The 26,486-nt window shown below is 43.8% G+C and overlaps 1 protein-coding gene and 1 long non-coding RNA gene across 5 annotated transcripts in view; one reads left to right on the forward strand and one right to left on the reverse strand.

Moving 5' to 3' along the window:
- The window catches only part of CTNNA3 (catenin alpha 3), a 440,676-nt gene extending 426,578 nt beyond the window's left edge, over nt 1-14,098 (forward strand). For all 4 annotated transcript variants that reach the window (XM_077183545.1, XM_054637288.2, XM_077183546.1 and 1 more), the window contains one exon: nt 12,116-14,098. In XM_077183545.1, the coding sequence (XP_077039660.1) occupies nt 12,116-12,403 (288 nt within the window). In that variant the 3' untranslated portion in view covers nt 12,404-14,098. The remainder of the gene's footprint in view (nt 1-12,115) is intronic.
- LOC143694803 (uncharacterized) overlaps nt 8,164-26,486 on the reverse strand; it is a 38,707-nt gene continuing 20,384 nt past the window's right edge. The window contains exon 4 of the long non-coding RNA XR_013183525.1: nt 8,164-11,866. This is a non-coding gene — a long non-coding RNA (uncharacterized LOC143694803). The remainder of the gene's footprint in view (nt 11,867-26,486) is intronic.

A 26,486-nucleotide genomic window follows, 5' to 3' on the forward strand; every position in this document is an offset into this window, starting at 1 on the left:
CAGCCTCACCAGGGCAGTAATTATTGTCCTGTGTGCTGAGCACAGGCCTCACCAGGGCAGTAATTATTGCCCCGTGTGCTGAGCACAGGCCTCACCAGGGCAGTAATTATTGCCCCGTGTGCTGAGCACAGGCCTCACCAGGGCAGTAATTATTGCCCTGTGTGCTGAGCACAGGCCTCACCAGGGCAGTAATTATTGTCCTGTGTGCTGAGCACAGGCCTCACCAGGGCAGTAATTATTGCCCTGTGTGCTGAGCACAGGCCTCACCAGGGCAGTAATTATTGCCCTGTGTGCTGAGCACAGGCCTCACCAGGCAGTAATTATTGCCCCGTGTGCTGAGCACAGGCCTCACCAGGGCAGTAATTATTGCCCTGTGTGCTGAGTGCAGCCTCACCAGGGCAGGAATTATTGTCCCGTGTGCTGAGCACAGGCCTCACCAGGGCAGGAATTATTGTCCCGTGTGCTGAGCACAGGCCTCACCAGGGCAGTAATTATTGCCCCTTGTGCTGAGCACAGGCCTCACCAGGGCAGAGATTATTGTCCTGTGTGCTGAGTGCAGCCTCACCAGGGCAGGAATTATTGTCCCGTGTGCTGAGCACACACCTCACCAGGGCAGTAATTATTGCCCCGTGTGCTGAGCACAGGCCTCACCAGGGCAGGAATTATTGTCCTGTGTGCTGAGCACAGGCCTCACCAGGGCAGTAATTATTGTCCTGTGTGCTGAGCACAGGCCTCACCAGGGCAGAGATTATTGTCCTGTGTGCTGAGTGCAGCCTCACCAGGGCAGTAATTATTGCCCTGTGTGCTGAGCACAGGCCTCACCAGGGCAGTAATTATTGCCCTGTGTGCTGAGTGCAGCCTCACCAGGGCAGAGATTATTGCCCTGTGTGCTGAGCACAGGCCTCACCAGGGCAGTAATTATTGCCCTGTGTGCTGAGCACAGGCCTCACCAGGGCAGTAATTATTGCCCTGTGTGCTGAGCACAGGCCTCACCAGGGCAGTAATTATTGCCCTGTGTGCTGAGTGCAGCCTCACCAGGGCAGGAATTATTGTCCCGTGTGCTGAGCACAGGCCTCACCAGGGCAGGAATTATTGTCCCGTGTGCTGAGCACAGGCCTCACCAGGGCAGTAATTATTGCCCTGTGTGCTGAGTGCAGCCTCACCAGGGCAGAGATTATTGCCCTGTGTGCTGAGTGCAGCCTCACCAGGGCAGGAATTATTGTCCCGTGTGCTGAGCACAGGCCTCACCAGGGCAGAGATTATTGCCCTGTGTGCTGAGTGCAGCCTCACCAGGGCAGTAATTATTGTCCTGTGTGCTGAGCACAGGCCTCACCAGGGCAGAGATTATTGTCCCGTGTGCTGAGTGCAGCCTCACCAGGGCAGTAATTATTGCCCTGTGTGCTGAGCACAGGCCTCACCAGGGCAGTAATTATTGCCCCATGTGCTGCACCAGTCCCCTCTAGCTCAGTAAACAGGCAGGGAGGTGCTTATTTTGGGAGCCAGTGAAATGGAGAGTGTGCTTAGAGGCCTGAATGGCTTTGGGGGTTTTCTGTGAAATCAAGGTGAGATGCTGCAAGGTTGCTACTCTCTCAAATAATCTTAGAAAATGCTCCAACAAGGACTGTTTTTTTTTTTTTAAAAAAAATAATATAGGTGCTACATAGAAAAGAGTCAGATTGCTAGCCATTGTCAAAAGAGACATGTGCTCTCACTCCAGGCCTTTTAAAGACAGTGGAGACATGGTTGGTGTCACTGGTTATGAAAAATTTCTAGAAAATGGAAAAAAATCTCCTCAGTCTCTGTTTTGGGAAGGGGATGCCATTTGTGACTGACTGTGCTCAACTGCCCCCCTGCAATTAAAATTGTGGTTATCTGAAACTGCAGCCCAACCAACTAGTGATGGCCTTTTGTATTAATTTAACTCTTTATGTTTTAATTGCTTTAGTGTGAGAAGAATAGTGGGATTTACATTGTGCAGATAAATTGCTCAGTCAAGAAGGAGAGAAATGCACTAGTGGTATAAAATGGCTGGTTACTGAATTGCTTTTCTTAAAAACTGGAGCAAGTTCCAGTTTTCAAAGTCCATGTGGGGACTTTAGAAGTTGATAGTATTCCTAGGTTAGGTGGCCTTGAAATAAGTTACAAACCCAAGTTCTGTGTGAGACAGCAGAGGGGTTCTTCTCCCCTTCCCACCTTCTCCCTGCCCAGAAAATAATATTAGAACTCCATTAGAAAATACAGGAATCAGAACTGTGGCTGGAATAGGATTATATTTTATATTCTCCCCAGTCCTGATCTTGTCTGAATGAGAATCAGAAAATGAGACAGCAAGCCCTTGCAGATAGTAAAGGTTTTATTGTGTATTAAGTAAAAAATGTGTGAGTCTCCAAATACCTGAAACTGAATCCATCCTCTGGTTCGTGAAGATCTGCTACAGGAAAAGAAATCTACCAGAAAGAGCATTAGGAAATAATCATACAGGTTTCTCCATCGTTTGCTCCCCCCTGCATCCGTGTAGGTGTGTGCAGGAATGACCTCCCTGGTTCTTGGGCATCCTCCCCTCCTCTGGCTGGCACTGGCTCCTCACAGTCCCTCCCTGATCTCCCACCTCCTTCAGGAGCTGGGAGAGGCATCTGGCAGCACAAAAGCTGAGGGGGGAAGCTCCTCTCCTGTGAGAAATGACACATTTCCATGTTCTGATGGGTCAGTACCAACTTCCACAGTGACAAATCCACTTTGAGTACCAGCTGGTGGAATCCACACATAAAAGCACTGTTTTGAGATGGCTCTTACATTCACCCCACACCTCTCTTCTCCAACCATTAGAACAAGGATCTTGGGCTTAAATCACCTTCTAGGAAAATTCCTTCTCACAAGAGTAGCAGTTCATTAAAAAAATGACCCAAACCAGCCTCTCTTGAAGCCTAAGGAGCAATAGAGAGGAAGAGAGGGATGAAAAGCAGAGGATGTAGTGTCACATATTTGCAGACCTGCAAAAGAAGGAAGTGTCTTCTTGAAACAGAGCAGCCACAGTCACTGTCTTACCAGTTCTGGATGATTCTGTGCTGGAGCAAGGAGCCCTAAACCAAAGGAGCCCTAAACTGGTGCTCCAGGTTAACCTTGGGTGGTACTGTGGAGCAGTGGGTGGCACTGCCATGGCACAAGGGCAGCTGTGTCTCTGTCAGCAGCAAACTCTGTTTTCACCTACATGATCTGCACTGGAGGAGGTGCTGCTGGCTGCCAGCATGGAATGACAACAAAGAGCATATGATGCATATGAAAAACTGTTGAAATCCATAAACACAGCTCAGTCCTCTTCAGCTGTTTGTGCCCTGTGCCCGTGTCCGCCCTGCTGCAGTGCTCAGGCCCCCCCACGCTGGGGGTTTTCTTCCTACAGTTCATACCTGGCTGTAGCACCAGTGGAGGTTATTTAGGCCACTTTCCCTGGGCACCTGGGATGCTTTGTGGACTTCCCAGCTGGCAGCTCTTCTCACTGCTCTCCTTGTTTAGTGGCTTTTGGACTTCAGGCTACACACGCTTGTAGTCTGCCTTTCTCACTGTCCATTCCCAAGCTCTGGTACTTTCTCTCTAGTCAGCCCCTCATTACAGAGGTTAGAGGGGGTCCTGTACAGAAAAAGAGAGGAAGAGCTGTGTATCATCACCTTCTCAGTCTCCATTCATTGCAGTTTTGTTATTTTCATTCATTAAAAATTCCTTGCTCACTATTTAGTCCTTCATAGGCCCACCCAATATTGGGAGTACTGCATTGTCAGGTTCTAAGCTGCACAAGTCCAAATGGTAAGGATTCACTAAGTATTCATTAGGAGTGATTAAATAGGAAATGGACATTTCCTCCTATTAATTAAACTGGTGCCTCTTCAGGCACAAAATAATGGGGTAACATTTGCAGATTGATAGTAATTGCATTAATTTATGCAGATAAGCTGATACTTCACTTACAAGCACTGCACAGCAATAGGCTTGCACCTTACCTTGCCAGTTTGCTCTTTTTCCAGCAATGGCTTTAACTAGAGAGAATTATTTCACAGGGCAGAAAATGAACGTATCTTACATATTAATATTGTGCTCCATTACTTTCATCAGGCAATTCTGTTTTATGCTATTTACAGTCATTATCTGCTTATGTTTCATTTTATATTGTACTTGGCAAGAGAGACAAAGCCTTTTGGCCTTAAAAAGGAAGGGTCTTGAAGAGCAAACTCACAAGAGTCCCAGTATCCCAGAATTTGCTAACTGGCACAGAAGCTTCCCCCTCTACCCCAGGTTGGCTAGCCTTACCTGTGCACTAAGGGCTGTTTCCCTTTGCTGTTCCTGCAAATGTCTCATTTATCTTCAGCTCTTCCCCCTAGTATCTCAAGAGCCAGACTTTAAGTTAAACACTGACATCAGGCTGCTTTTGTGCCAAATGGAGGTGCTTTAATGTGTCTAACTTCATGCTCCAAGGCTGTACTGAAATCTCTGTTTCCCTTGCTAAGTTCCTGGGCTTGTTAAATCATAAGTTTCCAGCATGACACTGCAATGAATGTGTTCCAGCTTTGAGGGCTGAACCACAGGTGAAAACACAGAGGCAAAGCTGTAAGCCAGAAGTTAGAAAAATGCAAGGGAGAGTCTCTGCCCCCAGGCCTTTGGCTGACACAGTCCCAATCCCTGGCTATCCACACCGCAGGAAAAGGCTGTCCTGGCCAACGTGCACTGCTGTGGCAGCTGGTAAACAGCCCCATGCCTTCACCACTGGAAGGGGTTCAGCTGCTGCTGGAGAGGAGCTGCCCCTCAGGCAGGGCAGGAGATGGGAGCAGGGCTTTTCAGCTCCTTTTAGGGTCTGGCTGTGCTTTCCCCAGGAAGAGAAGTGAGATAGGCAGAACAGCCTTGCTGCAGCCCTGACAGGACTGGATGGAAGGAACCAAAGGCTTAAAGTAGCAAGCTGGGAATCACACTGGAGCAGGGGCTGCCCTGCCAGCCCTCGAGTCACTGCAGGACCTGGGTCATTCCTGTGCCGTCGGTGCCGCTGTCCTGCTCCCACTGCGCTGTGACTCTGGGGGATCACATCCCTTTTCCCTTGATGCACACCCACAGTGGCTGCTCTGACACAGCCGTGTCCCCAAGCACCAGGGCACAGCTCCTGCTCTGTGCTCAGCCACTTTGCCTCTCCTGGCTGCTGCTTCTCCTTGGTGCTTGTTGAGAACTCTTAGTTCACCTGTTTGAGTGGGAGGGAGGTTACTTGTAGGGCTTCACACCATGCATGAAATGACTTATTTCAGTATTTGACTCTGAAAATACTGAACCGCTCAATTTCTAAAAGCTGACATTAACCCCCAAGAGCTGACACAAGTTTTCTTCTGCTGAGACTTGACAAAAATATGTCACTCTGAGGTTTTTTTTTAGTTAGTAACACTATACCTCTCTAGCTTTTGCCTAGTGTACGCTGGCAGGTGTGTGGATATAGAAATCCTGGCCTTTGGAAGCAAAGCAAGGGATAGATTTTCCTGTCAATCACTTACAGACAGCTCAGTAACTACTACATTCTAAACTGCATCTACTGAGAAAAACTAATTTAAAGGAGGAGGAAATAATGGTAATGTACACTAAAGGACAGCTAACTTTTCCCAGTAATAATTACTCTGGCAGTTAGCAAAATCAGGATGTGTCATATAGTTCTTAGCCTCAGTGTATGTAAAATATTGTTGCAACAAACACTCAATTTCTTCCTCAACAGTAAGGAAAAGATTTATATTAAGCCACTGTTCTTTTCCTCAAGGGCCTGTTTTTTAAAATAGATTTTTAAAATCCTCCCTGGAAGTGAAAGCAGCAGTAGTGGGGAGGGGCTGATCTATCTGCCTGGCTAAGCATCTGCTCCATTATGGTGCCGCACAGGAACAATTCCGCAGCCCTTAATGTAAGTTGTTTATCATTTAACTTGGACATAGGCCTGGCCTAATTATAGAACTCAGCTTCAGCCCTTTGAATCCTGCTTAGCCTGAAGCAGGCTCTGGTAATGGTTAGTTTTCAGTCCATTAGATTCAATTTCCCCACCTGAAAAATGGGTAAAACATGGAACAGACCCCAGACACCCCTGAGGTGTTTAGTGCAGTCACTGGATGGACACACAAACACAGATAACCAATGGAACAGCCACGTTTCTAGGAAAACTCAGTTCCTTGGAAAGAATCTCAAGCAGTGAAGCTGTTTTCCTTAGGCCACATCCATGGGGATGAAACCTCTCCAGTATCCCAGAGTGAGAGCATGGTGAAGCAGAGGTGAGCAAAACATTGACAGAAAACAGCTTCACAGAAAAGAATCACAATGGCAAGGCTCCCTTTGGCTCATTCCCCATCTAAACTGTACTGGGGTTGAATCTGTGACAGGTTCTGCATGTCATCTGTCAGCTGCATGAGCACACATGGCAGGTAACCAAGTGCTTCCAGTTCCAGCTTTGCTGTGCTTTTCTTGGACACCTGACTTTTCTGTCTTCTGGTGCCAAGGATAGATCCCTTAAGATCTCCATTTCCACTTAAAGGAAATTAACACTACTCTGAGTGGGAAAAAAGGGAGGCTCAGAAAAGCAGGCAAGTAAGTGGTGTTCAAATCCTGGCCAAGGCTCAGTAAAAACTCCAGTGCCTTCAACAATGGAGATTTCACTATTTTTGAATTGTTTGGCTTCTTTTAATCTTAAGGGATTAAATGACTATTTTATGTAACAACCTTAGTGAAAGAACCATAAAATAATTCAAAACAGCAATTAGCTACACCTAGTAAAAAAGCAGGATTAAAATCAAAAGCTCAATATAGTAAGGACTCCTTCCCTGAAATGCAGCATTGCTCAGACACACTGCTCTCCACAAAAATGTAGAACTCATGTAACTTTCAGATGTAGCTGTCAAAGAAATATAAATTCAGTCTTAGGCTTTCAGTATAGTGTACCAAAGGAAATGTGCTTCTAGGAATTTACATAATGAACCTTGTGTTTCAATTAAAATCAATTTTTAATAACTGACCTTGTTTCCAAAAGAATTTTAAGTTCAGACTTCAAACACTGATAAAAAAGTTTGGTATTTGGTGTTCAGTTCTCAGCTTCCACCTATATGGAAAACCTAAATCTGGGTGAACTGTAAATACGACTTGGAATACTGTAAACAGCCAACTAACACATCTGTTCTCAAACAGCACCACCTTACAGTTCCCTGCACAACTCCAAGAGCACTCCCAGCAGAGCAGTCCAGGTGTCCCAGCTGGGGCTGCAGGCACTGCAGGTTACACAGAACACTTTGGGAGAGCTGCAGGCCCACACAGCTTTGTCCCTGAGCACAAAGTCTCTGTCCCTGCCTTAGGACAGAGGGGCAACACCTGCACATCACAGCAACAATGAGAGCAGGAGGGAGCCTGGCCTCTCTGCCTGCCCTGCAGTCAGCAGAGTTTGTATTCCACTGCTGCACCACTTACAGCTACTGCTGGCATGGGACAATGGGAGCATTTCTTACTGCACTGAACAAAAAATACTTTGACAGCAAAACAGTTTCTCCAGTTTCTAAGTCACGACTGTCTTTGTTATTCTGAATATTAAAAATAACTGCCCATATCAGTTATCATATTGTTCAGCATTTCATAGCAATGGATTGCCACTACTGCCAAGACATGAAATAACTTTACCAAAATGAGAAAAATACAATGCATGTAAGCAAACTGGAAAAAAAGTTTCAAAATTCATTTCTTGTCTAACATTTTCCTTCAGCTTTGCTATGCAGAGGAGAGTTTGCTTTCTTGCTCTCAGGACTTGCTATAGAGGAGGAATAAAAGTGCTGGAGAAGGGAGAGTGGATTTCAGCACGAGTGCTGCCAGCCTGATTTGGGGTGGGAATTTTTTTCTAAAAAATACTGTCATTTGCTCTGTATCATGTGTGTTCCACCACAGTGGTGAGAATAATTCTGAATTCCTTTTGCAATGGCAGCCAAATACTACTGCTCACAGGACAGGTGAGGAAAGAAATGTCAAAGGATGTTTTTCCTAAAGCCTTTCATGAATTCTTGTCTTAACTTACACAGACCTGTAAAATCTGAAGGCTAAGATATTGCATCTCCATGGAAAATGCTGAAAGGGCAAAAGTGAAGTTAGGCAAAAATAAAACAGGTTTTAGTTTGGGGTTGGTTGGTTTGTTTGTTTTACCAGTGAATCTTTATGTACCGCTTGCTGTGCATTGAAGAGTTTGCAGCTACATCTCTTGAAGTGAAATGGACTTAAACACTCAATGAATATTTTATCAGGCTTTTATTTATGCCATGTTCCATTTCTTCAGTTTTCCTAGATATGAGACCTTGAAGAGCCTGCTGAATATCTGAGATAAAAGCATTCAAGTGAAGACAGTTCTCAAGTACATCAGTTTTATAGAACAGATTTCCAGCAAACTGTACAGTGTTACTGGTATTGAGGTAGAAAAACAACAAAAGCCAGAGAAAGAGGAAATGAAATGTATGGCCAGATTGTAGTACACATCTAAGAACATCTAAAAGCTTCTCCAAAATTCTGAGTGCAGTTAATACCCCACCCCTACACAAACTTCCTCTTTAGAAGACAAATGTGAGATGCATCAGAAAGGCGAAGGGCCACGTAGACACAAGGACACAGCCAACGCTGTGGGCAGCCAGCCTAAAGGGCAGCATTAACTGAGTGTCCCTGCACCTCAGTGCCTGTTCTGACTCAGCCCAGTGTTATAAATGCTCAAATCGTGAGCCAAAATTATCAAAATTTTAGCAAAGATTTATTAATTTGTCTGCAAGACCGAAGTTCAGTCTTCAAAACCACCACAGCCAAAGAGACAGCGTTGAGCCAGGGATCGATGCTGGGTGAACCTGGATCTGACCTCCCGAGTGTCAGAGTCTCCCCCGTTCATGCTCGCTGCTTCTTGCAGCGGGGTTTTATACAGTTTATTCTGCCCGAGGCAAAGATGACCAAATTTCCTTTGTATCTCTTCACATGCATCACTGTTTCTTTCCATGTGCAGAGCTGGACAAAGGCCAAGTCCAGGTGTGCCATTGGTGTCAATCGGCTCCAGCTCCAGGAGAAGCCATGTATGCAGATGTATCAGTTTGGCGCAGCTGACTTTCCTGATAGATGCAATTGGCAAGGCGATAATCGCTCTTGGGTGGCTCCTGATGACTCGGGAAACCGGTGATCATCGCCCTGGAAGCTGCTATTCTTACATTAAGGCATCGATTGTTAACGTGTGTCCGGGAACTAGTTGAATCTGAATAGACAGCTGCTCCCAGATGGGATGATCAAAGACATGCTTTTGGATTTCACAATATTTTATACCATACATTAATAGCATGAATTATCCCTACCATATATTACACCAGCCCCAGGTAATGCAGCAAAAGCCCAGGTCAAACACCCTTGGTGGGCCCTAGGTCACTGCCTTGCAGCAGGGGACACACAGAGCTGTTTCTCACAGCGCGGGGCCAGGTCCTGCACAGCTCTTTGTGGTTCAGTGCTATGGCAGTGGTTCAGTTCCTCTGGTGTTGCAAGGGGCAGGGGAATTCTGCCTCGTGGTACAGCTCTGCAGTTGGGCTTGGAGTCAGGCCGTGGCTCTCCAGCATTTAAAGTGCTGGAGTTGGCAGGTGTCCCCTGCCAGAGCCCCTGTGTCAACCACAAGGCTGACACAGCTGCACGCTGGGGTTCAGTTACAGCCTCATCAAAACTGGGCACCCCTGAAGTTTGTTGCTGCTTATAGTAGATACCTATGATTACAGTTTAGAAAACAATAAAAATGCAGTTTTTGTGATCTCAGGGGTGGGGTGAAGGAGCCCTCGACTGTTCCACAGCCGATTTGTGGAAAAGCCACAGGGGGCAGAAGGAGGAGGTAACTGTTCAGTTTCCACAGGAGAGTAAAGGCCAGCTAAGTTCTACTGCTCACTTCAGCACTCTCCATGTTCCACACTACACACATTGAAGTTACAATAAAGTTACAGCTGAAGCTTTGTAGCATTCTGCCTGGATGCTACCAGTTTCTTCAATAAGCCTTTTCCCTGCCATGCAAACAAGAATTTATTTGCTCCCCAACCTGCCACGCCTCCTCACATGCCTCTGTCAGCCAGCAGCTTCAAAATGGTGGAGCAGTTACACACACTGCAGTCACTGGGAGACTTCAGGGAAGAAGCTTCCTCTGAAGCCCATTACCATCTGCCAGAGAACAAAAACCATCTTTTTTTTTGTCCTAGCAGCTTCATAGCAGTGTTACTATGCCAGTGCTGGACTGTTAGGGTAGGGGAAAAAAAAAAAAGTTATTTCAATAAGATGTCAGAATTATGGTGTTGTCAGCTGTTCTAGATGGCAACAGATAATTGAAATTTCGTGTGTCTGTGTGTGTCTGTGTGTGTGCATGCAGAGGTGTGTCTCACTGTGTGACAGCATCCAGCAGTGAGCTGTGGCCAGGGCCCCCCTCCATCTCCCCTGAGCTAGGGCTGCACCTCAGGGCAGCCTCCCTGGGGAAAGGGAGTGTGGGACAGGAACTCTGAGCAAAACCTTCCCCACAGCCTGCAGCCTTGGGAAATTGTTTGTTTCACATGTGTTAGATGTATAAAGAAGTGTTTGAAATTTGGGGGTCAGCACATGCACTGAAGTTCACATCAAAGTGTGTGACAGCAGCTGTGCTGCAGGGCCAAGGCTGCTGAGGGGCTGGGCAGCCCAGCTCAGTCATCCAGCTCATAGATCCCAGTCCCAAACACACCCACCTGCCCTCTGATGGCAGCAGTGCCCTGCAAACACCACAGGGCTGCTAGAGACTGGCAGCCCTTTCTAGAAAGTTCACATGCTGCAGCATGGAATGAACTTCAGAGGCCATCTGGTAGATTTTACACCTTTTCTTGGGGAATTGAGATCATTTCAGTTTGCCATCATATGTGTGAATTCAACCAGATATCGTAACTTTTTAAAAATTTTTGGTTTTTTGCATTTCCAGAGAGCAGCAGTATGTGTTGTATTAACTGGAAGATTTTTCTGTCAGTTCAGAGGTGTTTCCAAATTGCAACTAAATCCAGCCTTTTGGCTGCATTTTTTATTTCTGCCTTATTTGTATTTGTGCTACACAATCAGAATGAAGACAGACAATAATAATACACCTCTCTCACCTGATCAATTTGTTTGATCTGGCAAAGGGAGAAGTCCTCAAACCTCTCCTAATAACCCCATTTGTAAATCTGTACCTTGCCCAAGGCTTTGGGGTTGGGCTGCATGGCAAAGGACAGGATCACTCTGCCACTAAACCCACAGAGAGCCTTTCAGAGAACTGGCTTCAGTGCTTTTACACAAATGTTTCAGCAGTGGGGATATTTAGAAGGTGAAGTGTGAAGGCTCTCCTGTTTTGAAGAGTAATCCTATTATTTGTCCATCCCAGCCATGGAGAGCTTCCTCAGTGCTCCTGTTCGCTGTCCATGAGCAGTGACAGAAGACACCCCTGCTGTGGCACTGGTGTGGCTGTGCTGGATGCTGGGGAAGATGATGGGCTTTGTTTGTTCTGCATTCTGCCCTTTGGTGACACTCCCCAAGCAGCTGGGGAGGCCATACAGTCATAGGGATTTCTGTGGGTTATCCCACTTTTAATATCCCATACAAATCTTGGCTGCTGAGAACAGGTTCAGCAGCTCTGCCAGAGCCAGAGGCAGACACTTCAGAGTATCCCAGCACTGCTCCTGAGCACTTGTGGGAGCCTGGAATGGGACAGGAGCAGCTGGAGGCCTTACCTAGTGCTAAAACAAAGGAAACAAGTGGTCACATTTTCACAGCTCTTCTTCAAGTTGGTTTCATTACCCATCAGTAGTAATTGCAATAGGATCCTGCAGACAAGCATCCTGAATTCCTGTTACAGAAAAAAACCAATTAGCATTATCTTCCAAAGCATTTATTGATTCCACCAGCATGAATTTCCATACATCACAATAAATCTGAGCAGCAGAGCATGAGCAAAGTGATCAAACACACAAAAGGAAAATGTGGGAATTATGGTTTAGTCTCTGGTAGTCTTAATTTTAACTGGTGTTTATTCCTGTGCCTACTGTGGTTAAAAGCACACCGATTTCTAGGCTGGTGTTTCTGTTTCCTATTACAGCTGGACAGTGTCACTTCACTAATTCAGGCCGCCAAAAACTTAATGAATTCTGTGGTGCAGACAGTGAAGATGTCCTATATTGCATCCACAAAGATTATCAAGATTCAGAGTCCTACTGGCCCACGCCATCCAGTTGTGATGTGGAGAATGAAGGCTCCAGAGAAAAAGCCCCTGATTAAAAGGGAGAAGCCAGAAGAAATCTATGCTGCTGTCAGAAAAGGTTCTGCAAAGAAGAGAATCCATCCTGTGCAAGTCATGAGTGAATTCAGAGGCAGAGAAATAGTCTAATATTCTGCCACTATGTTTTCTTATCTTGAATTTCCCATGATTTTTCATCTTTTCCCCTGCTTACTTAATAATTATATATGTCAACGTTTTGCTCTAAATCTGTAAGATAACACTTGCTTAAATGATTTGAAAATGCTGTTGGATTACTTAAAAGCACACAGTTGAAAATAATACTGGTTCTCCTGCAGTGAGGAGCTCTGGTGTCTGTCCAGCTGGGCCCACAGTGCAGCTGGGAAGGAGCAATGAGCCAAGAGGCCAAAGGCAGCCTGCACTCAGCAGGTCTGCAGTGGGTCTGTGTGTGACACAGGCATTTCTGACTGCTGGGCCAGGTCCTGATGGGCACCCTGTGACCAGCTCAGCTGGGCTGCCCAAACCTGGGTCCAGACTGCAGCATCCAAAGACTTCTCCTTGGCCAAGACCATGTCTTGGAAATGTAAGCTTGAAAATGTTTGATGAAACACACAAAGTGTTGGAACAACATGGATGTAACAATGTAATAAAGAAAGCACTGACTGCAGGCCGGCAGGGGTGACAGCTCTTTAGAAGGCCTTTGGAAACATGAACAGGAATCTGTGTTCTGCTCCCTGCTCTCTTCTGTGAGCCCCAATAAATCTGCTGGCTGTTGTATTTGGCAGTTCAGATAAATCAGACATTAACAATAAAAAAACTTTCCTATTGCTGCATGAAAGAAGAACTTTGAAATAAATCATTATTCTGAGTGTGTGAAATACACATATATCTTGAATCTTAGGAATGGAGTGACTTTTCCAAAGCAACTGTAGGGAATTAAGTTACTTCTGACAGACTTCCTAAATGCAGGACTCTGCTGGTGAGTGCTGAATGGCTGCACTCAAAGTGTGTCATGAAGGTAAATCCTGCTAGTCCAGACCTCTGCAACGTACTTAAGAAAAACTAGTTTTTTCTAAATACTTTTTAATCTGAAATCCACTTGGACTAATTTTTTTAGAAGGCTCTAACTTGCCTTTTTGCCATGTCATGAATTCTTCCCAGACTACATTTGTTACTCAAGATGTCTTTGCTTGGCCATTCCATAGATCCTTCAGCATGGCCTTCTACATTTGCCAGGGTGAAAGGGCTCCCTCAAAAGCCAGAGCTTCCTGTGTCACTGACTGCCATTATGGGATGGCTCCACATTCTGGGCCGCTGCTCCAGGTCATTTATTACCATGCTTGCCCAGCCGTCCCTGACCTAGCCCAGTGTGGGCAGCAGGAATAACCCTCAACTGTGCCTTTTCTCTTGGGGCTGCCATGTTTGTAAGCTCAGCACGCTGGGGCAGGGTAATTTCTGGGCTGCTGGTTATAAAACCCTGTGAAACTATAGTGCTCATGAATTAAAAATTCTACTGATCATTCTTCCACCTTCCCTAACCTTGTAATCACTTAAATGGAACAAAAGGAGAAGTTTGGAAGAAAATCACCTTTTTCCAACTCCAGTTCCCTCCAGCATGTTTGCAGCAAGATGTCAGTAATGTCTCCTGGCTTTGCTGCTCCTCCCAGGGCTCCAGAGGCAGCAGGTAAGCTGACACAGCCTTGTGGGCTGCTCTGGGGCTGTGACTGTCCTGAAACCCTCCTGTCTCCAGGTTACACCTTTGATCCTGGTCACCTTGATGTCAAACGTTTGTAACTAATGCCTTGGTACCACATTGTTAATAAAAAAGCACGTACACCCCGAGAAGCTGCTGTCAGTGTTGTGGGATTTTTTCAGTGTGTCTGAAGTTCAAGGCCTGCCAGGTGTACTCACAGAAGCCTTCCTTCCAGCACACTGTGTGTGCTCCATTAGCCGCTCTACAGGAGAGGTTTTCCAGCACCAGTATCACTAAAGCACATTTTACTGCTTCATTTCATGCTCCTTCCTGCACTGCCAGTCTGTGCTCCTTCCCTGGCCATGCTCAGTCACCAGTTTGATCTCAACACAGCAATTTATTACACAAAAACCACCCTCTAAATGAACAAGGAATTTAAAACTCACTGTAGGCTGTTGAGCCAAAGAAAAAAAATCAAATTTAGACTAAATTTATCTTGGCTTAAATTCAATCCCAAGAGAAAAAGTTTATTCCTGGCTAAGGAGGCAAAGGGTAAGAAGTCCTGGAGCTGTAAAAAGCCCAGCTCATCACCCTTCAGCCAGTCTGGGAAGCAGGGAACCACCACTTCCCTGCCACCAGGGAGAATTCTGAAGGAGGATGAACTGCTCAGTGTTATTCCAAGCAGCTCCTCATTCCCTGCTAGCCCAGCTTGCAGAGCATAACTTCTCCCCCAGTTTCTGCCTGCCCCTCACACTGTGCCCTCAGCTGCTCTCAGGCTGGCAGAGCTGCAGCTTTCTCACCTCAGCAGCTCAGATTATTTCATTAGCCTGCCTTGGCCTCTCCCCATTACCACATCATGGAGCACAGTGTGATGGATGACTGAAGGCAATTTTATATTAAAAATTTTCACTAGAGCACTAGAAAGTGGGAGTCCCATTGCTGAATCCCATTAGTTTGAGAGGACAGGTCTGCATCATTTCCGTAAATCCCAAAGCTGTTGAATTTTTATTTTTTTAAAATAAACAGCCAATATGCTTTTTCTCCCAACATAGCCTGGTACCACTAGGGAAGCTCTGTAGCTGCATCTCTACTAAAGAACACAACTAAGCAGCTTGACATTGGGCCAGGCATGGTGTTTTAAAGGTCCTGCAGTGATTTTTAAAAGGATTGTGTCCTTTATTCTCTGTGAGCCCACAGCTGGAGCATTTGAGAAAAGTATGTTGATACAGAAAGTTCTTTCATGGGCCTTTAAAAGTTTTCTTTTTGACAAAAAAAAAAAAACAACAAAACCCATAAGTCTTTATCAGCAGTAGATAATAAAATTCTATGTAAAGCCTATTTCTCTTTCTAGATATTACTTATCCCTTGTGTGTTGCACCCAGTTGAACTCTGGGGACTTGCCAGCATGTTAGGCTCAGGAGATGAGAGAAATAAACCCCTGTGCCTCAGCTGTGGCTGCAGCCAGGGTGGTGCCTGGTCCTGCATCCCAACAGCTGGAAAGCAGCACCCACCTCCCCCTCCCGGACACGTGGGGACCCTCCCCAGCCCTCTGCTGCTCCCAGCTCCTGTCCTCCCCCACAGAACCCTGTGCATCCCACGGGCCTGGAACACCGAGGGAGCTCTGCCAGCTTACAACAGGCACTGAACCCTCTAGAGCCCCTGGGGGCTGGGAAGAGAGACAACAGAACAAAAACACTCATCTGATATTGTCCAGTAGAGGCAATTTAGCATATGAAGAGTAATTAAATAATAATTAAAGATCAAGCAAATCAGTCTCTCTCTCTCCCCAAGGTCATCAGTGGGCTTGGTTTTTGCACAACAGCTTCTTAAAGGGAAGAAATGCATGGGCAGTGTTAATTACAAAGCCATGGATTTGGTGTTGCACACTGGAAGTGGTGTTGCTGCACTGAAAAATGCCACCTTTCACACAATAAACCACAACTCACTGGAAACTTTCTTGGCATAAAGAAAATCTACACCCAAAGCAGAAATGGCAAACAAACCATGAAAATACTTTAAAGCCCCTGATGTCTCTCATCAACAGGAGGAATGTGCTGCTATGGTCCAAGGAACTGGAAGCTGAGGAACTAATTTTTGGCTCCACCCTAAAAGCAATAGTTAAGATGAAAGTTTGCACTGCAAGAGGTAGATCTAACAGTTTTAAGGAGCTTTTTATATACTTCCTGATGGTGAAAATGACTATGTTAAAGCAGGCTGGAGACCACAGAGATGCCCTGTACAGGATGATGTTTCCTCTCAATCCTCAGATCTTTTATCAGACTGGTCATTTTAGAGCCATTGGCTTTTCTGCTGCAGTTTTCAGTTTCCTTCACAGAAGGCAGCACATGACTCGAGCAGCTGCCAACACCCCCGAGCTCAGCATCTGTGGGTGGGGCACTGCTCTTTCCAGGGGGTGGAGGGTTAAAGGAGCTCCCTGCTCCAGCAAGCCTCTGTCCCTGGGCTGCTTCGTGCCCAGAGCTCCCTCACTGGATGGAAACAGGATAGGATATTGCTCCCACACTTTGTGCCATTCTTAACCAGCCAGCATGGCTGAGAGAATGGGAGAAACTTTCCTGCTGGGTTTTTAGCTTCTCTGGTGGAGGAAGAGACATTTAAAGCAATGATTTCTCCAGGAAAGCAGAATCTCCCTGGAGTAAAGGCTTTCCAAAAAGGACAAAACAGCAAAAGACTCTTTTCTGCCTTCCACTCCCTCTACAAACCCAGTCTAGTCCTCTCAGACATCACTGAGGGTTGGGGCTTTGTAGCTTGCTGGGGATGTGATCCTTAGAACCACAAATGAAAATAAGCAAATCAAACAACCAGTGCAAGTTGCTGTCAGGAAGGTTTGCATTTGTTTCTCTAAGAGAACATCTGGGTGCATATTGCACAATTTATATTTAGTTCATCTGCACTTAGGAGCAAGAAAAGAAGACGAGAGCTCTGCTACTTTATGTCTTAAGTACAAATTCAGAGGGGAAACACAGGTTAGATATGGGGAGGGAATTCTTTACTGTGAGTGGGTGGTGAGGCACTGGCACAGGGTGCCCAGGGAGATTGTGATGCCCCTTGATCCCTGGAGGTGTCCAAGGCCAGGCTGGATGGGGCTTGGAGTAGCCTGGGACAGTGACAAGTGTTGGACAAGATGGTTTTCAAGGTCCACTCCAACCTCTCAACATTCTGTGATTCTGTGTGGATTATACAGGTGCCACAGACTTCATACAGAAACAGCAAACACAGACAGGCAGACCCCAAGCACACACTGCAAACCACCTGCCCTTAACGTGCAAACCTCAGTGCTTGGGGGACCTTTGCCCTTGGTCGACATAAAATAACCCTCTCTTACTTATCTATTGATATAATTATATAATTTACCTATTATGTATTTTATATCTATTACAACACACATTAGTAATGAATGTGTTATAATAGTCGCAAAATACAAATAACATAAATCAATGCAATTATTTTAATAGAATAAATATACAGATATATTTATAGTTAAATGTATTTCTATAATTACATAATATTTAGTAACTGATAAACTGAAGTTGTTAGAATTCAGAGCAAGTACACAGAAGTACATGGATGTTTCACTTTATAAAGGTGCAGCATCTCAGACACTCAGCCTCAATTTTCTGCTGTTGAATTACTTTGACAGGGAAAAAATGGCTGCATCTTATGGCAAAAGTATAGCAACTGCATCTAGTCACTCAGAAAGCAAACTGGAACTTAAGCCCCCAGCAGTTAAAAATAAGCACAGAATAATTACGTCTGCAAACCTTTGAAGAGTTTGAATAGGATATTCATACCTATTGTAGTATAAAAAGAAAGGGAAATGAGGTAACTTTTTGGCTCAGGATGAGCTCTATTATCACTGAAATAATTTCTGTCTAGCTGCAAGCATTACACAAGCCAATATAATTTCAAGACAAGTACTTGTTATGTTAACAAGAATGACTAAGATGCTTCACTTCCCCAGCATCCTGTCCTTCACCTACTCTTCCTAATTTCCCCCCAGAAGAACCTCTTGTTCTCAGGGCTCTGGAATGAATGCAGCATATACAAATGTACTAACATTCCAGCAACTGTATCCATCCTGGAGATTCCATCTCCAGCAGTTACTGTGAATTAAGCTCATAATCTTAGCTAAAAATAAACAGAGAGACAACCCTGTCACTGGAATGAAATTCAAGACTCAAACCTGCCAAACTATTCCGTGTTCATTCCTCTTGTCCCAGGCCGTCTCTATTCAGTTTTGCTTTTTTAGCTTGTATGTAAGACACTGTCTGCACTAGATATTCCCAGAGGCACATCTCACAATGAAATGGGTTCAGTCTGTCATCAAAACAGAAGTTTGGTTTTTTGAAATCTAGTCACAAGCCAAACTCTGTTATAACTCCCTGGAGCTGGGTATCAAATGGAGGCAAAACTTTAGGGTGCCAGTCTCCTCTGCCCCTGTTCCAGTACCTCTAACAATTCCAGCTGCTGTGCCACTGGGCACAGCTCCACCTTCCCACTGCTCACAGCAGTCCCCTTGGGCCTTCCCGGCTGTGCCCACTCCCTCTTTGGCACCTTCACCTGGAGTGTGGAGCCTGTGGGCTGGCAGAACACTGTGTGTGGGTGCCAGTGGCCATCCTGGCTCTCCTTTGTGCTGCTGCAGGAGAGAAAGTGTGCCCTTTTCTGAGCACAGGGGGAAGGGGGAGAAAAGGAAAAGTGACATTTACAGAACATGGAAAACTTCTGGTTTGTAATTCCATTGTTAAGGCAGCATTTCCCAAGGGGGCAGAAGTGCTGCTTTCCTCCAGAAATGCCTCTGGGGGTGTTTCTTTGTATGGAGTTCATCGAGGAAAAAGGCAGTGCTAGGACTGACACATCCCCAAGCACTGGATAACAAACTCTCATAGGCCAATCTGCTGGAAGCAGATGGGCTGGAATAGCACTCAGATCGCTTTGCAATGCTTTTAATATTTCTGTTACTTATACATGACCAACATTTACTTGAATTGCATCCTTGCTTCTTGAATGAAAGGTTTTCTTTTGTCCTGTGAAATCAATATGAACCCAACCTGCTCAAGCCCTCCTGCTTATCTAACCTAAGGGACACAGAGGGAGATAAACTCCCCATATTCCTTCAACATACTTCTTTTTCCCTTCTAGACAGATTTTCCCTTGTAGTTAGCTCTCCTTAAATGAATGAAAGATCCACTGACCAGTGTCAGCCTAATTATCATCATTCCCACACTGCCTCCCTGGCAGTAAGACTCCAACCTTTTTTACTCAAGTGCCAAGCTGTTTTGGCAAGCTGTGTTAATTGCCCACTGTAATGCCTAAAGATTCTGATACCCTAAAGGGAGGATAAAACAAGGATTAGTAGCAAAATGCTAAAGAATTAAAGCAGCACATACAGAAGAGCTTACAAAGCACTCAAAACCTTAGACTGCAAAGAGAGCAGGTTCCACCTACGAAATCAACAACATTAACTGCAGTGGCAAAGGCTTCTCCCCCAAGTCTGTGCTTTGACAACAGCAATAGTATTTCCTTGTTTAGAACAAGGTTATATTTTCAAAATTTCCATCCTTAAACTTGTGTGCTCTGAGAACAGAGAGCAAACCATGTGTCATAAAAGAAAACAAGACTTTTGGACAGAGATTAGAAAACAAGATTTCTCCTTTAAAACCAGGAATCATTCACTGGACTCCTGAAGCCACTGCACTGCAATCTCTGTAAAAATCCCTGTAAAAATACAGGGGCCTCAAGGAAACCAGTTCTCTCCTGTGAGCTACAGTAACAAAGGGGACAATCAGAAGTATTTTAAAGACCTCAGCCACCTCTCTGTCACTGCTTACTACTTCTGTACTGCTGTCTCTGAGTTTTGGAGACACTGCTTTCAATACTCTGAGCTCTGAAGTTAACTCTCCCCAGAAGTACAGCAACCATCAGATTTGTACTTGTATTTTAGTTCAAAATCTCTGAGGGAGCTATTTTATTTCTCTCTCAGCCAGGTAGGTAAGGACATAACAGACAAACAGCACAGAAGGGAAGTTCCAAGGAGCAGTGCCTGCTGCTGTCCATCAGAACGGCTCCAGGATGCCGGCAGTCCTGCCAGGATGTCCCATGCAAGGAAGGCGCTGTGAGAGCCCAGGCTGGGCATGCAGAGGGAGCCCCATCCACGGAGCCCCCCCATGCACGGAGCCCCCAGCCCTGCCCCAGCAGCGGGAGGCGCCCGGGCTCTGTTCACACAGCCCCGGCTGAGCCGGTGTCCCCTCCACCAACAGAGCCCTTGGATGTGCACGGACAGCCGTGGGCACGGCACTGCAGGAGAGCAGACAACAAGGACTGGTATTAAATACACAGCAGCAACACGCTGGTAGCACATTATACCTCTGTGCACTCCTGCTAACATGTAAATTGCTGTGGTTTGGGGATGATGAATTAGTTCAGTATGAATTTATCAGAAGTACAGACCAGATTCACTTATTTGAATAAATCTTTTGTGCATGAGACTGTATCTGGACCGATAAAATGAGCTTCTGTAATTTTGTTATATCTGATTGAAAAAAACCCAGCAACATTTTAAGACTTTGATAAATTAATTATCTAATCCAGTTGAAATTTCTTCTTTCAATGATTTCCTATATTGAGAGAGTGGATTTTTATAATAGAATTAGATGTAATGAAGTTTGTAAAATGAGAAATTGAAATGATTTAAAAACATTGATTTTTTCCTCTACAGATGGATTTTCTCTTGACATCCCTTTCACTTTTTCCACTATCTTTGCAGGATCACTAAATACCACATGCAGAAGGTACCTGGCATCTCCAAAACAAAATAAATTTATTTTTGTCCTAACACTGCAGCACAGTAGCAAAATGACCACTTTTATTCACCCTGTTGTGTTTCATACTGTTGGAGGAGGGAGACTGGACATGAATGCAGCAGATGAGTCTGTGTCCATGTGTTCTGGCCACATCCACTTATTTTCATGTTAATTAGATATGCAAAGAATAACCACATCTATGGTACATCTTATAATTAAAATATGGGTATGACTTTATGGTTTTTAATACACACACATTTTAACTATGTTTTATTCTATACCAAAATTTTGTGCTAAAGCTTATTTGTTGTCCAGAAAATGAGGTACAATTTAAGACTCTTCTCTCAGCTTTATAATGTATTATCTTGAGAAAGTCACATGGCCTGAGACTTATATTTAAAGCAACATAAGTGAAGTAATTAAAGAATGTCTGTAATTCACTTCTGTGGAGCCATTCAAAATTGATGTAAAGGCTAAGGCAAAACTGATTTTGCCACTGCAACCAGTTTTTATTTTACTCCATATGTCAGCACCTTGAAAGGCAAGTTTCATTTTTTCTGCCTTTTTGTACAAGAAGCTGTTTTGCTCTCCATAGTTCCTTGTGAGAGTTTGCATTCACCCCACCATTGCTGAGATGACTGAACTGTTCCCTGCTGTAACTAAGCACCAGGAAATTTCATCATCACCATGCTCATTTTTCCAATTCTCCCATAATGAAGTTTATTCGGTGCCCTGTTTCACATGCACACAAACAACAGAAGAGAAGAAAGCCACAGAGAACTTATTCCAGCTGAAGAACAGCAGCATATAAACCAAAACTCTTAGATTAAATCCCTCACAAGATGAGACAAAGGCACAAAGAATGACTGACGAGCTTAATGTGATGTGGCACTGGTGATTCACTGATGGCTGGAGAACAAGGGAAATGCTCTTACAGTTAGCAGTAAGTTCTCAGCAAGACAGGAGAATAGACAGAAATAAAAAAATTAAACTTTGGCCTGTTTTGGAGAGAAGAAGAGAGAGCAGAGAGAGATGGCAGGAAGTCAAAGTACTTGGTGTTTAGAAAGAGATTGAAATTCCTTCAATATTTAACAAGTAAATGTCATATTTGTTAAAGATACCAGACAATCAACACTCCAGTTAGTTACTTTTATTTTCTTTAGCCAAATAAGGCACAAGAAAGGCCATGGGCTGTGCCACCTCTTGAAAAGCAAACTAGGACACAATGCACTGGAGTAAATTTTACAGGTAACCTGTGTCACTCATGTGACACACGCTACACCTGGCAGCCCACATTCCAGCTCCAAGGCACTATTCTCTACCTGTTATCTCAACCTAAATTACAGGAGAAGTTGAATAACATTCAGCAGAAGAGATAAATTACATTACTGGGAAGGTTGACAGTACAGCTATAGGAAGTACTCCAGGAAAAACTACTCCGCCCAAACACCACTGCACATTGACCCAATATTTTACCCTGTTCTAATAAATGCTTCTGATCTGCCCATAGAGATTCAGCACCTAAGCACTAACAATAGCACTAAAACAATGTTAAGCTGATCATCCAGAGCAGCATAACCTGAAAAACCCATTGTCAGGGCTGTGAAGATGAAGTACTTCCACCGAGGAGGAATTTCAGTGCAAAGGGCTGGGTGCTTCTGCCAGAGAGGATAAATTAACCTTCTACCTTGGACAGCTCCTGGCCCTCCCAGAGCAATTGAAAGGTTTCTTGGTATGAATAAGAATCAGAACCTGCATCTGATAGAGATTCTGCTAGAAAATCATGTTCTGCTGTCCTAGGTGCTTGGACACACTATTTTCACATTTGCTGCTCCTGGTATGTCAGGACAGTCTAGCGTGAATATGAGACACACACTGGCTTCTTCACAGTACAGAAGAAAAAACTTAATTTTCTGCTTCAGAAAACAGAATTGCTGGTTCAGAAGGCCATATAATACCAGTCTTCTCTATGGAGGGAAACACTGAGACAGAATCTTGTAAAGGAAAGCTCTCATATGCCAGCAGTCCTTAACAAGCTGAATTTGGGTGGTGAAGGTAGAGAAAGTACTGAAGGCAGATTTATAATTCTACAGAAAGACTTGGTTTTTTTCAGAAATATTTATGTATTTATTTATTGTGTCCTGCATTGATACAGCACTTGCAGCTAAGAAATATTCCTCAGAAGTTTATGACTGACTATAAGAAATATTTAATAAGGCAATTTTTATGGTGAAGCTATGATTAAAAAAACACAGATTATTGCAATGTTTTGAATTATTATGAAAAACCCCTATTTTTCTTGCACTATTTTACACACTGAAAGTGCAAGGCAATTAACTTCAAACTGTCTTTATAAGCACAGAATTTTAATGAGAAATCTAATGTAAACCAATAATCTATGCAAGTACAGGAACCAACACTACAAATTCTGTTCATGCCAGTCTAAAAAAAAAACCCCAAAAATCTTTATCTCAATATGAACTAAAAAAGATGGGTATGAAGCACACCAGACTGATTTACCCAACTTCCAGCCAAGACCTGCCCATGGGTACCACTGAAATACCAGGGGCTTTCACAGCCTCAAGACTGTCCAGAATACAGCTCTCCTCTGCTTGCTCTGCACTGACAACCACACTAGTCTGCTTTCTCAAAGCTCTCCCACAGTGAGTTAAATCAAACAAACCAACTAAACACCATGAGAGGGGCATGACTTTTAATTTTTATATCTATGAAGAGTGCTCTTATTTAAATTATCTTCCTCTGTGAGCCTGTAAATATATACATTTTATCCATTGGAAAGTGGAGCAGCTTCCACAGATAAGCATATTAGATGGAAGGCTCAGACAATGAAAGCATAGGTTGCGTGGATTGTAAAACAGTGATTTTTGCAAGGCTTGTAAATGGACTATTCTTAGGAGATTTGCATAACAAAAAAAAGTATTATTCTAGAACTACCTCACTACAGACAGCCTGTACCTACCATCTACTAAAACCCATGTCCTATGCCCAATATTTTTATGTTATTTATTGAATAAAGACTGAATATAGAAATAGCAGCACAAGCAGAGTTTGGTAAAATCAAAGGTGACCTTCAGATTTCAGAAGGTGACTTCAGACAGCAGAAGAAAAGACCTTGCACTCAAGTGTCCTGACACCCAGTGGGAAAATAACCCTTATCTAGCCTTGTGTGCTCCCTGTGGATGAGGTTTGAGCTGTCTTGTGGATCCTCACACATCAGCATCTCTTCAGAAACACTCCAGAGAAAACAAGTTTTTTTTTTTATATCTTCCTGATCAATTACCCTTTAAGTTTAATTTAAAGAAACTCAGCAGGTCAAATAACAATGTTTCAACCTCACCTCTTTTACTGAGATCTCATTTAAAAAAGGAAATGGAATTAATTTGCCCCTGGTTACATACTTCCATGACCACAGCTCCTTATATATACACTACTTATTTCCTTAATAAAGCAAATCTTAGCAGAGGCATTTTCCCCCAAGTATTCACAGTGGAATACTTCAGCACTACTGATGTTCTACTGTGACCTTATGTAATTACAAATTGGAATGGCCAGCTACTCAGCTACATCAAACTGAGAAAGATTTCTGTGTTCTTTAGAAATGAAAGGAGATATTCAAGATGTTGCTGAATTTTTAGTGTGTAGTTAAGAACGAATTTTCCTGACCGTAAGTGTAACTGAAATTTCTTCTAAGGTGATAAAGCAGCACAGAAATCAGAGCCTCTTAATGCATATTCAGATCAGCTAATTGGGAAAACTTCATTTTTAAGTGTTTAAACCCAAAGAAATCATAAAGACAAATTACCTTGGAAAGCTTGTAGTGCCTATAGAACAGATTAATACACCTCAGAATTAATATATTAGCAATGAAGTCACAGAATGCTTGCATCAGGTTTTCCTGCAACATTTCATGGTATATTAAATAATTGGTAGCACAGAGCAAAGCAGAAATGTATTTGCAGAAAGCCAGGAATAATGCACATAATTACATGTGCATTTTAAAAGTTCAATGGATTGTGGAAGCACCACCCACTAAACACAGCACATTCAATACAGGAAATAAAAATAGAAATCAAAGGCATGAGGTGAAAACCATGACTCATAAACCCCCAAGAGCAGCCTGTATGGTTTGAGTCCTCACAAAACTTAGAGTTAGAAAAGGGAAACATTGGGAACAAAACAAACAAAAACCTCAAACACAATCCCCCCTCACTCCCCAGCAAACCACAGGGAACTCAAGAGCTGGACTGCACATAATAATGGAGGGAAGCTCTGCAGGGAATGGCTGGGCAGCTGCCAGGGAAGGCAGGAACACACACAGTAAGCCATGAAGCTGCAGGGAGAAGAGTGAAAAGGAACTGCAGGAAAAAAGATTAGAAAGAGGACAGACAGACTGACTTCTGCACCACTGGTTAAAGACCTAAATAGGAAGATGAGTAACAGAAGATGAACATCAGGGATATGATTCAGGAAAATAATTCCATTTATTCTCAAGCCATTACGGAAAGCAGCACTTTCAAAGAAAGCACATAAGGAATTGAAAAGATAAAATAAAACACTACTATCTGGGATGAGAAGGAACAATTACTCAAGTGTTAACCCTGAGCAGATTGCTAATCTAAAATTTCAGCCTGTAGGCTCTAGTACATAAAGAATACTCCTGTAGTGGAACAGCATCTCCCTGCAGTACCTGACTGCTTCCTTCTCTGCCTCAGGAATGAATCCCCTGTCGGGGCTGGAGCAGAGAGGATCAGGAAATGGCAGAGGATCAGGTGCTGGCCTTGGCTCCTGCCCTTCCTGCACCACCCTGCTGGAAGCTCTCTCCTCTCTTCTGCAGCTCCCAGGGAAGGTGAGGGTCCTTTAGGGTCCTCTAATCAGAACACAGTTCAGCTGGAAGGCAGCATCCCAAACAACACGGACAGTAAGTGGCAGAGGTAATTTTGGAGAAATGGTCTCTGTACCATGCTGGCAATTAGGATCTCACCTGTAGCCACCTTTGCTTTAAATGCTTCTATGGTTCTGCCATTAATTGTCCAGCCTGAATTTAATGCAACTACAGAATTTAATCTGAATTTTAAACCCCCACATGCAGACACAGTGTTAGCTGTTACTCTGGCATCCAACAAAGGGTTGTAATTAATCATTTTGCTAGCATGAAATGCGTTATATAATTGCTTAAAAATCAAGTTTCATTAACACTGGCATTAATTATTGAAAATTGGCAGAAATACCATTAGAAAATGAAGCGTCATTTAAATTAGATGCTTCATTTGTATTTTTTCCCATCAAAATCAATGCATAGGAAATGGGCATACCGAACTTCAGAAATAATCTTGTTGGTGAGGAAGAGAGTGAAAATGAATTTTCTTCTGAATAAAACTCAAATTAGGTTCATTTTGTTACATGTAATCTTAGAAGTGGAAATAAACACTTGACTCACTAGTTTTCAACATAAATGTAGGCACTTCTGAAAGAAATTTCAGTTGTTTTCAAGATTAAATTAGATACCAAACTTTGGATATCTCTATTTGAAATGCTCTACTTGCATTTATTGTAGCACGATAGAATATTTAGAAAAATACTTTGCTGTAACTTTGCCAAGTGACAGGTCCAAAATAGAGAAAGTGAAAAGTTCTTTTTCAGCATATAATGTTGGAATCACTGCCTCAAATTGTAGTAGCAAAAAATGTAAGTGGGTTAAAAA

Source organism: Agelaius phoeniceus, chromosome 9 (genome assembly GCF_051311805.1).
Source record: "Agelaius phoeniceus isolate bAgePho1 chromosome 9, bAgePho1.hap1, whole genome shotgun sequence".
In the NCBI taxonomy this organism is placed as follows: Eukaryota; Metazoa; Chordata; class Aves; order Passeriformes; family Icteridae; genus Agelaius; species Agelaius phoeniceus.